Source organism: Semicossyphus pulcher, unplaced genomic scaffold (genome assembly GCF_022749685.1).
Source record: "Semicossyphus pulcher isolate SPU_LCO1_2020_fin unplaced genomic scaffold, fSemPul1.0.p SCAF_1, whole genome shotgun sequence".
NCBI lineage: Eukaryota > Metazoa > Chordata > Actinopteri > Labriformes > Labridae > Semicossyphus > Semicossyphus pulcher.
Genome location: NW_027211603.1, coordinates 25,376,678 through 25,389,204, shown reverse-complemented (window position 1 = coordinate 25,389,204; position 12,527 = coordinate 25,376,678). Strand labels below are relative to the sequence as shown.

At 42.0% G+C, this 12,527-nt stretch overlaps 1 protein-coding gene across 1 annotated transcript in view; it reads right to left on the bottom strand.

Moving 5' to 3' along the window:
* Positions 1–12,527, bottom strand: part of hipk3b (homeodomain interacting protein kinase 3b) — a 43,177-nt gene that overhangs the window by 29,289 nt on the left and 1,361 nt on the right. Inside the window, exon 2 of the mRNA XM_069658000.1 lies at positions 4,484–5,816. Within this exon, the coding sequence (XP_069514101.1) occupies positions 4,484–5,816 (1,333 nt within the window). The remainder of the gene's footprint in view (positions 1–4,483; positions 5,817–12,527) is intronic.

Genomic DNA, 12,527 nt, shown 5'->3' with positions numbered 1-12,527 from the left:
GCCAGGACTCAGGAACAGCCAGCAGGGCCCTGACGGAGGATCATGAAGGAACAGTCATTCAGCAATAAAAGTAGGAGCCAAGCGATGAAGTGCTTTAAAGGTAATCCATTAAACCTTCAAATCAGTTGAAAACTTGCTGATAGCCAGTGACGAGACACTAAAGAAGGAGTGATAAGATCTAGCCTTCTAGCATTTGTTGAAAGCAGAGCAGCTGCTCGTTGTATCTGCTGAAGGAGACAATTAGTTTATTCCCTTTATGAGATGTCGCTCGGGTGATTAAAAAATGACTTGTGTAACTTACTTTAAACAAAGGGTAAAATATCAGCGGTTTCTAGCTGTATGTGTGGCAAATAAACAACAAACTGTGAACCAAAAGCTAGCCTAAATCAATTAGTTTTGTTTTCAAGTCTGAAAATGTAACTAAAAACTGTAGAAACATTTTCACTTCTGTAAAATTGAACTCTGATAGCTACAACTAAGCTGACTGTGCAAACCAGGGTGACAAATTACAAGCGACCTCTGGCCAAATGCTTGTAAATTGCAGAGGCGGCTGTTGTATCTGTCAAACTTATTGATTTGAGTGGCTGATAGATTTGAGGTATCCACCAGCCACTTTGGATTACTGGCAAACAAACAAGCTGCGTGCACTGCACATAACCGAACACGCAAACACAAACAGCTGACGTTAGAGCTGGTTGACCTTGAACAAGTAAGTGAGAGCTCTCTAGTATTTCAAGCTGTCCTTTTTTCATTCTGGCTGCCTATGTGCTTCACCATCTATAGAAGTCAGAGCCCACTGGCCAGCGTCCCACGAGCTATTTTAAGCAACCCTTCACTCTTAGCCTCAGCAACGCTGGTCCCTCACAGTATGCTTTGCATGCTCCTGTCTGCCCGGGGGCACAAGCTAAAGAGGAACAATATTTTTACAAAGCATTTGTTATGCTTATTGTATCTGTAACCAAACCAACCACAGAGGAGAATCAAACCCGGGATAAATCACAATATAAATTTCTAACATCACATAGTGACAAAACTCAACATAACCCTACCAAACGACACAAGTTGTCTTTACTATAGGATGAAATGTGTTATCGCACATGGGTCAAAACGGTATCAAACCATCTTCCACCTCTCCGCAGTTAAACATGCAAGAGAAGTGAAGCACACGTTTTCACTTGGCCTGCTTCCTTAAATACCACTAGCTTATTTTCATTTAGCACTTTCAAATCCGCAATTGTACTTTTATGCAGTATATCTAAACACAACACATGCAAGATCTTTTAGAAACTGCTGGTCACCAAAGCTCGAGGTTGACAGAGCTGACAGTCGCAACAGCTGCGCTCTCTCACTTCCTCCCTCACACGACAGGTCTATTTTGAGCAACTTCCTGAAACAAAGTCCATTTACAACAATACGACAATATTCACAAAAATGACGGATCCATTCATGTGCGGGATGAAAGAAGAATGTAATTATTATGTCACCGATGAGTATTTTTAAACTGCTTCTTGAAAAATTACGGCGAAGGGAAGCGAGTATTAAAGAAAGTATTGTCTTCTCACTTGTGTCGATTAGAATAGCTACAATAAATGCAAATATAGACAGATATCAAATCATCTATTTTCATCGACAGTGTTTTAATTCCTGTCAGAGCTTACTGCTTCACTGGCTCAGGGTGCAGGCAGTGAGAATTATTCAAATGCCACGTAAATGCTTTTCACTAAAACAGCCCGCACTGACCCGAATGTGGCTCATAAATCCTGCTCACTTCTTCCGAGCCCCAGAAACCAAGACAAATCTGCTCAATTCCTGAATACTCTGTCAGAGCATTAGGCCTATTTATCCATAAAACTAATTCATTATATTACCAAGTTTTGATCTAAATTGACTTTTCAACTTTTTGCAAACTTTAGGCGATCGGGTGGCAAGCAAAAAATCCTTTGCATTTGCTTCAACACTGTAAATTGACTGACATTTGCTTAGTAACACAAACTAAAAACAAATAATCCCATAACACCTTCTGGCAGAGAAAAACCACAAACTATATCAAGCTGATGCAGAGATTTCATCATACCCTTTATAGTATGTCATCACAGAGGAAGAGCCACTGGCATGGTAGAAAGAGAACAAGGGTAGCTTTCCTCTTGAGTCAAATGTTGCCTGATATAGGATGGATCTATGCAGCTAGTGTAAATCATTTTAATGTAGCCAGCAGCACTCCTTCTCCAAACCACAATACTGTAAAACTCAGAAAACATTATATAATCATGTGTTACATGCAAGAAATCTTTGCAAGAGACTTTCTATTGCACTATTTCTTATGAAAGCCTTGTATGTCTTGAGGTTGAATTTCAAAACATATTAAGCAATTATTTGGGCGTGCTCTGGAACATTACCCTTGTAAGGTTTCCTGGTATTTTGTTCTTGATTTATAATTTTAATCTAATCAATTATTTAACGTAATACGCCTACTCTTACTGTACAAACTGTGACACGCACAGACATTTAGCAACAACTTTGACCGCCACAAACACACACATGTATTAGTCCATTCGTGTGCGCAAATAGACTTGAACTGCGAGAGAAACTTCGGGTTATAGTTATGAACGTTCAGCCTGAGCAAAGTGCAAGTAAAGCATGATGGATTACATGGCCAGCGTAAACAGGTGCAGTGGTTAAACAGGAACAGTTGCGTCACATGGAAGCCTGAAGGCAGCTGGTGTGGGAAAAGTGCTATTGTGAGTGTTGCTAGATTTAGTTGAATATGCGCTAGCTTAGTGTAGGACTCTTTTCTTGTGGCATTTTTATTGAGTGCTTACATCAGAGGGCAATAGAAGGACAGCAAAGAGCAGGTGTCCTGTCAGTATGTAACTGTATGTATACTAGCACTGAACAATTAATCGAAATTTAATCGAAACCGCAGGAGGCGCAATATTTATTAAAAGGTTAAATGTGTTTCAAAAAACCATTTTAACTGAAATATTGTGCTCCAGAGATGTTCTGGCCTACATATCATACACAGACGTAAGTATCAAATACCTGTGTTTGGTACAGATCCCTGCACGAAACACACCAAAATTATGTTTTTCAATGAAAATGAGAAAAATTATGTAAAAATGATCATTCAATTTAATATAGCAAATCATATTGAAATCACAATATAAGTCAAAATAATTGCAATTAGATATTTTTTCGAAATCGTTCAGCCCTACTGTTTATTACGCAATATATTGACTGCCACAGCTCATTCTGTGGCCTGGGAGAGGTCCAAGGAAGGTATCATGATGTCCTAGCTAATGAGTCATTTAAGACATGAATTGGCAGAATGAATCAGCTGAATGTACAAGCTGCCAAGGTTTGAATTCAATTCATTTAACAGCCATTAGTCGTACTATTTGTGCACCAAGCATGTATTGGCATGATGAGATCAAAATCTTAGTAGATCGGATTAAGCATGTTAAGCTCTGGGTGGAAATAAGCGTCACTTCTCAAACAAGCTTGAATAGTTCAACTGTGCGAGATCATGGAAATGTCATTGTCATTGTTTTATTCCATAGAAAGAAATGACAATAACACTATATAAAAAGATGGAGCACCTCCGCAACTTCCTGAGATTTGTACCAACTGTGTGCATTTTTAGCATGTATTTACTGAAACATAAACATACGCCAAAATAATGCTTATATACAAAACCTAGATTAAATTACTGTCGTGCAATGGCTCACTGTTCTCTTCTTATCACCCCACAGTCTCTATGCAAACCCGGGTAGGGTACAAACACAGTGAACTGGGTCACTCCAGTCTCTTATGCAACAGCTGATACCATTTCAGGCCTCTTTTCCTAATCAAACCGAAGCACTCATAACATAATGCCAAATGTAATTTGTTCTGCCAGTTTTCCTAGCGCACATCCAAGCACATCAGGAAACACAGGCGTCCTTCTAAAGTAAATATTATGTACTGTACACACAGCTATGTCATACCCTCGAGCCATCAACGTCGTACTTATGTTTGAAATGGAATTGAAATTCAGTCTTTTATTTTGAAACCTTTCTCCACTTGTCTAACTGTTCACACTATGTCTTATCGTAGGTTTTCCCATATTTGCTTTTTTTATCATAATGTCTGTAAATCCTTTCCTCTCTTGAGGTCAATGCCCTGAATGCAAACACCAAATATTTAATTAACTTTTTAACTTTTCTCATTATATTAATGTCGTGCAGTATTTTCTTTCCCAGGCAGTGGGGACGTGAACAGTAAGCCTGCATTCTGCGAGTAAACACTGCAGGGTCACATTTTTTCTGCCTCTGTGGTATGTGGCTCCTAAATAGGCAGGATGTTGTGCAGTATGGGAGACATTTCCTTGTGTTGCTAGAGGAAGGACATTTTCTAAACCTGACTGTCGGTTTGGACACAAACAGAGAGTGACATTCTTTTAAAGGCAATGGACTTAAACCTGTTTTGTTAAAAATCTTGTACTCACCTATAGTACCGAGACTGGAGGTACGTGGAGCACACTGCTTTGGACACGTGACTGGCTGAGCCAAAGTCTATCACCTTTACCCTATAGGGCTGCCTCACTGGGTCCACCAGCATTATGTTCTCCGGCTTGAGGTCTGCGTGAATCAGACCCATGCTTTTCAGCTTTTTCAGAGCTGTGGCTACTTGCTGCAGCACAGGTCTGATCACTTTCAGGGGCAGCGGGCTGAACTTATTCTGCTTCAGGAAATCGTACAGGTTCTGCTCGAGCATCTCAAACACCAGACAGGTGTGGCTGCGGTGCTGGAAGCATTCAAAGGCCCGCACCAGGTTGTGCTCATCTGCATTCTCCCCACTCAGACGAGCTAAGATGCCCACTTCGATTTGACCCTGCCGTGCATATGAAGGGTGGTTCTTCAGGATCTTCACTGCCACCACCTCGCCCGTGCCCCTTTTCCAGCACTTTACGACCTGGCCGAATGTGCCTCGTCCCAAGAAATCCAGCACTTCATAAGTATTCTTCATGGAACACAAGACTTCATGCTGTACTACCTGATAGTCCCCATCCCCTCCTCCTGATCCTCCTGCTGCACCCCCAGGCCCTACACCCTGTTTGGCGGGACCCCCTCCAGCCCCCACGGCCACAGGCGCGGTCATGGCTGCGTTCCCCACATTCGTCGTTTGCAACATGGCAGGCAACATTGACAGTTCCTCCACAATCTGCATGGTGCTCCCTCGGTTATCCAGCTCCTCACTTTTACGTTTCAGCCCACATCGCTGAGAGCTGTCAGCTGAGTTCAAACCTCCACAGTTCTCTTCTCTGTCACCCTCCTCCTCCTCTCCACCTTCCTCGCCTCCTCCACAGCAGCCCTCTCCCCTTCCCCCTCCTCCTGCTCCTGTTGCTCCACTGCTGCCCCCACTTGCTGTGTCTGTCTGCTGCTGCTCCTTGCCCTGCGAGTGGACAACCCCTGCGTCCTGTCGCTGCTGGGCCGCAGCTGGGCCTGCTGGGCCTGCTGCTCCTCCTCCTCTTCCTCCTCCTCCTCCTCTTTTACCGGGCTGTTGTCTCTGTACGCCACGCACAACCACCGTCTGCACCGGGTACTCTTGTCCTCCACGCACTTTCACACCCACTGCCAAGTCTCGGCTCACAAACGAGCGGGCTTGTTTTGTTGGGTGCACAATTCCAAGGGTTCTGCTGTTCAGATAAGTCCACGGGTGTGCCCTCTCATGGTACACACAGCTGCTGGGCTCAACTTTGAGTTTCTTCACACTGCTAAAGGCACTTGTCTGGGTTTGATAAATGTGTGGTGGGTAGACCAAGACTTGTGAGGCCATACCTGCAGACAAAGAGAAAAAACAACAGGTAATTAGTTTGGATCTCCAAAAAACACTTAAGCATGTTACATTAAATGGTGCAAAGCTTAGGAGCTGTGAAAGCGTAGCACACTCACTTATTTTAAATGCTGAACACACATGCCCTTTATGTAGTCAACTAAAAAACCAAACCACGGTGAGTGTTTTTCCGTCTCTACTTTCTAAAGGTCGTTTGTGAGTTTAAGTTATTGCGAGTCTAAAACAACCGACATGCATTATGTGGTTTTAATTACGCCTACTAAATGACATCACAAGTAGCAGGGCCCCATTTACATCCGAACCCCCAGCACCCGAACCGCACACAACAAATGCATCAGGGCAAGAGAACGTGTTGTAGTGGAGCGCTTGAGAACACCTTCGCCATTCTGCCCTATCCAATCCCACCAACACCTCCACACAGTGGATGACTAACTTCTCAAAGGTTTGCCTGACCTTTTCCTGCCATTTCACTGCATCCTACTGCGGGTCTCTAGGCAACCAATAGAGCGGGAGAGTGGATAGGAGACAGACAAAGAGAGAAAAAATAAAGTCACATCATCAGGCCCACGTGTCCAATTACCTAAGATGTGGTTATATTTTTCCTTCTTCCCCCATCATGCGTGTGCGTGTGTTTGAGGGAGGATAGGCTCATCATGCTCATTGAGACATTTACATCCTGCTGAAATTTCTAAAACTCAATAATGTGTAACAAAAAGAAAGAGCACTGAGGTGAAATCACAAGTTCCTCGATCCTCACCACCTTTAAAATCCACATTGAAAACTGGCACAGTGACCTCATCAGACCCCGTCCGTGTGCCATAGCGGAGCCTTTGACCTACTTCCAATCAGGGGCACATTTGCTGAGATACAAGCAGCTGGTAGCCAAAGGTCTTCATAGCTTAATTAAAAGTGCATTTACAGAGCCATGTTTATCTACAATACAACCAAATTAGAAAAGCCAATGTTCTGAGTGCTGCATACAAAAAAAGCTCGTCTTGTTTGCAGCACAGTCATTTTAAGCCCTATTTCCCCCAATTCTTTCAGAAAGATTTGTTTCTAAAAAGGACGGACGAGTGAGAGAGGTTTTGGGCTCTAAGTGCCCCCGTAGAGTCTCCTAAAATAAATATCCCTGATGGAAAACACACTTGTGTTGTGATAACACTAACGCTGTAAGCCACCCCTTTGACTCTATTCTGAGCAGCAAGATAAGGTCAACCAATTCCCTTGACAGCTCTCTGCACAATCAAACCCTGTGTTACTGTTTGGTGCCACTGTTTACCATCTTCTCTGTTAGAAACATTTTATCAAATTATCCGAAGCAGGACTTTAAAGGGCAACCGTTTTAGTCGTGAATGAAAACAGAAATTGGAAGTGCTCCATGGGGAGATTGAAATTGGCCACACCGGCACACCTACAAATAAGTGTCCGGGCTGTCTATAATGAAAGCCTGCCACAATTTCGAATGCTTATATTCTAAACCTAAAGCTCGGGGGATTTGTGACGGCGTTGACTCGACTGTAATTTAGCGTATTTTAATTATCAGTTAGAAATGCACCAGCAAAGGTTCCCACAGTCAAAAGACATGCAGGCTGGATGGTGAGTGAATACCATGCCTATCTTTGTCTGTCTTCATGCGTTATCCCAGACATAGATAGTACCCCTCCTCTCGCTCAGTGTTTGCAGAGATACGCTTAATTGCTGTTGGGCCAGTCGCTAACTCACCTAAATGTATGGTGTGTTGCCTGTAATTTAGAGCCCTGCTGTTATTTCATTACAACCGTTATGTGTAGGATTGGAGAATTTCTGACTTTGGTGCGCCTTAATGGCAGCTTCAAGACGCTGAGATAGCAATGTACGCCGTATTAGCATTTACACACTTTCTGCTGTTTTGATTGATGAGCTACTACAAACCTGATATTCTGCCTTCAACTTGTTCACAAAATGGACAGGGGGGGTAGGGACATGCTTCTCACACCAGGCTCTGCAAACATGCGCGTGCACTCATAAGCAGCTGCAATTACCCATCATGTGCCTCTCTAAATCTGAAACATGATGGTCTGCTGTCGCGCCAACTGCACATGGCTCAGTGTTTGTGATTCGCTTGTTGAAGAAAGATAACCAAATCATTCCCTCTTTTGCCTCCTACCAAAAGAAACCACCACCCTTTAAAAAAGAGAACAAGGGGAAATTGATTGAAACACACATTATGTTGAAAGGTGAAATAGACAGTTTAGAATTTCATCACATGCTGCTGTTCCTGCTTTCTTCTTGTACAAAGGACTTCCCATGCGAAGGCTGTATATTTGTCCCACCTGTTTCCTCGAGTAGCATGCTGAGAGCTTAAAAGGTAAGGGCAGCACCCAGAAGGTCATAGGTATATAGGACACACCCAAGCCAACTGCAAGACACTACAAGTGCAGTCTCTGCAGACAGAGCGCAGTCTGGGGACGGAGTCTGTCTGTCAGCTTAGTAGCCAATCATGTCCCAGCCAAGTTCACAGTTGTAGACTAACCAGTCTTATCCATGTTTCAAAGCAACCTTTCGTCATCCTCTGTTTTTTCCAAACTATGCAAATGATGAGGATTGGCTTGTAAACGTTTACTATGTTGAAAAATTAAAATAAGTGCTCCTCTTCACCTACCAGGGTTTATTAACAATGCAATTCACAATTTTAAAACGTTACTTCACACCAGGACTGTAGCCCTACAATATGAGTGTGTTGCACTACTTTCAAGTATGTGCTTGCTGCTTGGAGTTGTTTGCAGAGAAGGAAACATCAGCCAAGTTGTATAAATGTGTAGTAATTTTCCACATGAAATAACACATTTATAAAATGAGTTTCCTGTCAGTGCCAGCGACTGGAGATGTTAATTTACTGCTCTGGAGATGAAGAACATGCTTTATGCTACCAGAGGCCCTAGATGGAGTAAGCCTTCGATTGGCACACGGTCACCAACTAAGCAATCAAGATGTCAACATTTGAATACCAGCTTAGTGTTATATAACACCCAAATCCAATTTAAAACAAACGTAACTTGGGCATCAGTTAATTTCCCTGGCCACACAAACGCAATCACTAAATGGTCAGGAGAACACTGACCCAAGTAAGAGAAGTAGAGAGCCTTTGTTCAAAGGCAAAAGGGATGGCAGCTGCTGCTATTATTACCACCTGAAGCCATACACTCCCTTGGTCAGCCATGAGGCTCCTCCCGCAGCATCATATTACCTTCAAAGCTATAGAACCTCTCCAGCAGCCTTGAGCTGCTAAGTAATTGCTCACCATGGAACTTATGACCCTAGCCAACTCAAACTTAAATCGTGAAGAAAATAAACACTAGACACCTGTTCACAATGAACAAATGGTACCAAGTGACAGACGCAATGGTCATAAGTGAGAATGTGAACAGGTGATGACAGTCACGCCATGTTGTGGAGAAAAAACAAACACTCTTTCCATCTAGCTCAACAGAAGCAGCTGCGATGACACTTCACATCACTCCTTCTTCCAAATGAATATGTCCTTCAGTAATAGTCATAGATATGTGGCAATGGGTCCCTAAACCAGGCTGGTGTGCTGTACACATACACCCTTGCTTGATTCAAGCCAGTCCGCAGCTGCAGGAACTATTCCTGGCCATGTGGTTTGACTTCACAGCTAAATCTAAAACAGTGTTGCTGTGATCGGTGCGGCTTAGACTCTGGAACATGTGAGCTATAAATGTTGGCCATTCCTGCAGAATATCAAAACAGACGCATAAAGCATTCACACGTTTGTCACAGGCCACATGATCATGAAACCAGCTTGGGTGATATCATCACCTTGCATCATGCATTCTGTTAGGTAGCTCTACAGACAACAATATAAAAAAAATGCAGAAGTCCCAATAAATGCATTTTTAAAAACATGCACCTTATAAACTTATTATGCTACTCAAGCACAGAATAACAATCACACATACACAAGCCTGATAAGTTCTTTTATAACCTATATGATCCAACCAAAATGTGAATTCTGGTAAATAAGACTCATGGTTTCTTCATCTGAGAACTGACACATTGTGCGAGGTTCTGTTTAGCTCTTGTGTAGCAAAGCATTAATGTTTTGCAGTGCTTCTCCAGCCATATTTTTGGCTAACTTTATAAGTCATAGTCTACATAGCATCTTAAGGCTAGTTCAGGATATGCGAAATACTTTTTGCAGTGCAGGTACAACATTTTTGTCAGAATTTGCTAAGCAGAATTATTTTGTTTTCCTGCTAATGCAAAGAAATGCAACTGAATACTGTACCAGCATTTTTTTTTTTTTTTTTAAATTGCGATTGCCTCGCTGCAAAAAAATATGAATTGATGTGGAAATCTTCATTCTGCTGCTATCCCTAGAGCATTAAGCAGGGCTTGCTGTCTTCACTCACAGTCCAACAACCTCACTGCACACGTGTGTCTCATGAAAATAATGTTCTGTTAGATAAAAAGGCCCTTTATTTTCTCCGGCATGTGACCACATGGTATTTGGACTGTGAACTTATGACTATCATTTAGAAGCATTCTCCTTGTTCAATTGCCTCCTGTATTCAGATAAGACACTGTGCAGTTGAATATTAGGTTGAAGCAAAAGTGAGTACTGCTTACAAGGACTACAAGAAGAGTAAAACTTCATGATATGATTTCACTTAATAAAGAATAAGCATCTGTGTTGTAACCTTTGCTTAATTATGAAGTTATCTTACACGAATGCCTCAAAAGAACGTGTATAAGGCCCATATTGACATCACTCCATTATGTGCTTTTTATTAAATGCACTCAAAGCTCCGAAAGAAATATCAAAGTAATCATGTTTGCAATCCAAGCAACCACCTTTCTCACCTCTATCATGTAAAAACAGCAGCCATCAAGCGTCACACTCTGAAATACAACACGTCCCAACAAGCACTTTTATCGATCAGCAAAGCACTGATCATGGAGCCACACAAGCTGTTACACTCCTCATTAAACCAGACATGAACACAGCAGCAGGCTGAGCTGTTTTACTTTAAACCTGATATTTACCCTCACCAGTTTCAGGACAAAAGCATCCAGCGTGTTATTAAAATCCAAGGCTCTGACCAGATCACTGGATGCAGAAAAGTAATTATGTAGTATACTGTGTGCTGGATGAGATGTTTACTCCTTGGGATATTGGATATTTTCCACCCATCACTTTTGTGAGTCATGCGAGTTACTGCACAACATCTTCTTGTCATGGTCCTGTCCTCATAAACTCTGCCTCATTCTGTTTTGTTTACCGCTTTGAGTCTGTGCACCCACTTGAAGATGACATCACTTGAAAAATAGTCTTTATGTTGGCCACGATGTAATAAGGATAAACAGCTGCCCTAAGTATAGCAGATCAGTGTGGCATGACGTCACATGACAACACATTCGTTCCAGAGTCCAACTGCCGCCACACCCCCGTTAAAAACCACCATTAAATGCTAATGCTGTTGGGGAAAACACTGTTTACTATTTACTGGCCACAATGTGCTTTCTCCTTGCATCACTGGTATCATTATCACCCACAACCTTGCTTATCTGGCCTTGCAACTGATAAGATCAGGAATGTGACACATGTACAGCGGACAGGAGTACCTAAACAATGGGGAATTACACAAACCCAGCAGTACAGTGCTGCACTGTACGCATGGTGTACTCACAGTACCATAAATGTTTTAGAGACAGTCGCTTGTGAAACTTTAATACCAGCTAATCTCTTCTCATAAGAACAGATACTTAAAATATTATATAACTTGGACCGGATCTATGTAAACCTCAGCTTAACCTTAGCCTCATTTGTAGAATCCATAGTTAAAGTAGTGTTTCTGACAATAAAAAAAAACTCAAAGCAGCCCTGACCTTTGATCCTGAATAAGGAACAGTAACTACAAACAGCCACGTCTGCAACAGAAGACAAATCTGCCAAAACTTCCCTTTAATGTCCTCAGTACTACTGTTGTTGTTCAGCTTAGCATAGAAAAGAAAAACAAGTACCAAGAATATGTCATTTCTTAGTTTCGCCCATGGCAACAGAAGAAGTACTTCAATCATAGATGACGCACACAAAGGCAGGGAAAGTACATGAACTTTTAAGTATAAATGCCACAGTGTGTCTTCAATTTTCCAGTTTCACCATTTTACAAAAAAAGATGAGTTTCAGTGGGAACAGGACCACTGAGTGATGGTTTTCTCCCTGCCACATAAACAGCTGGTAGTACAAACAATGTTACCCACAATTATATAAGATACTTTTGTTTTTCCGAAGGGTGGTGGTGATGTTGAAACCCTTATATCGTAGCTTAACTATTAACCCTATACCTTCTCTTTAACACAAAACCAACACCTACATTGTGGAAGGAAACAAAGTTGATTATTACAGCCACCTATAGTATGATTAACTTGACGTTAAGTCCAACTTTGGATTATTACTCCTCTTGTCTGTCACTGTGTGTTTATATCTGCTAAGCTGGAAGGGATGATATGGCAGGTGAAGGAAAGGGGGTATTATTTTAGCTGCGTTGGTTTAAAAATACAAGTTGTGGTGTAACTTGTTGCAGCAACTTCTGTCCAAAATAACCAAAAACGGTTGAGAAAATCTACGGACATTAAAACATTGACCATGACTAAGTTTTCCAACCTGAAAGAGGCCAGCTAGATATTACCCT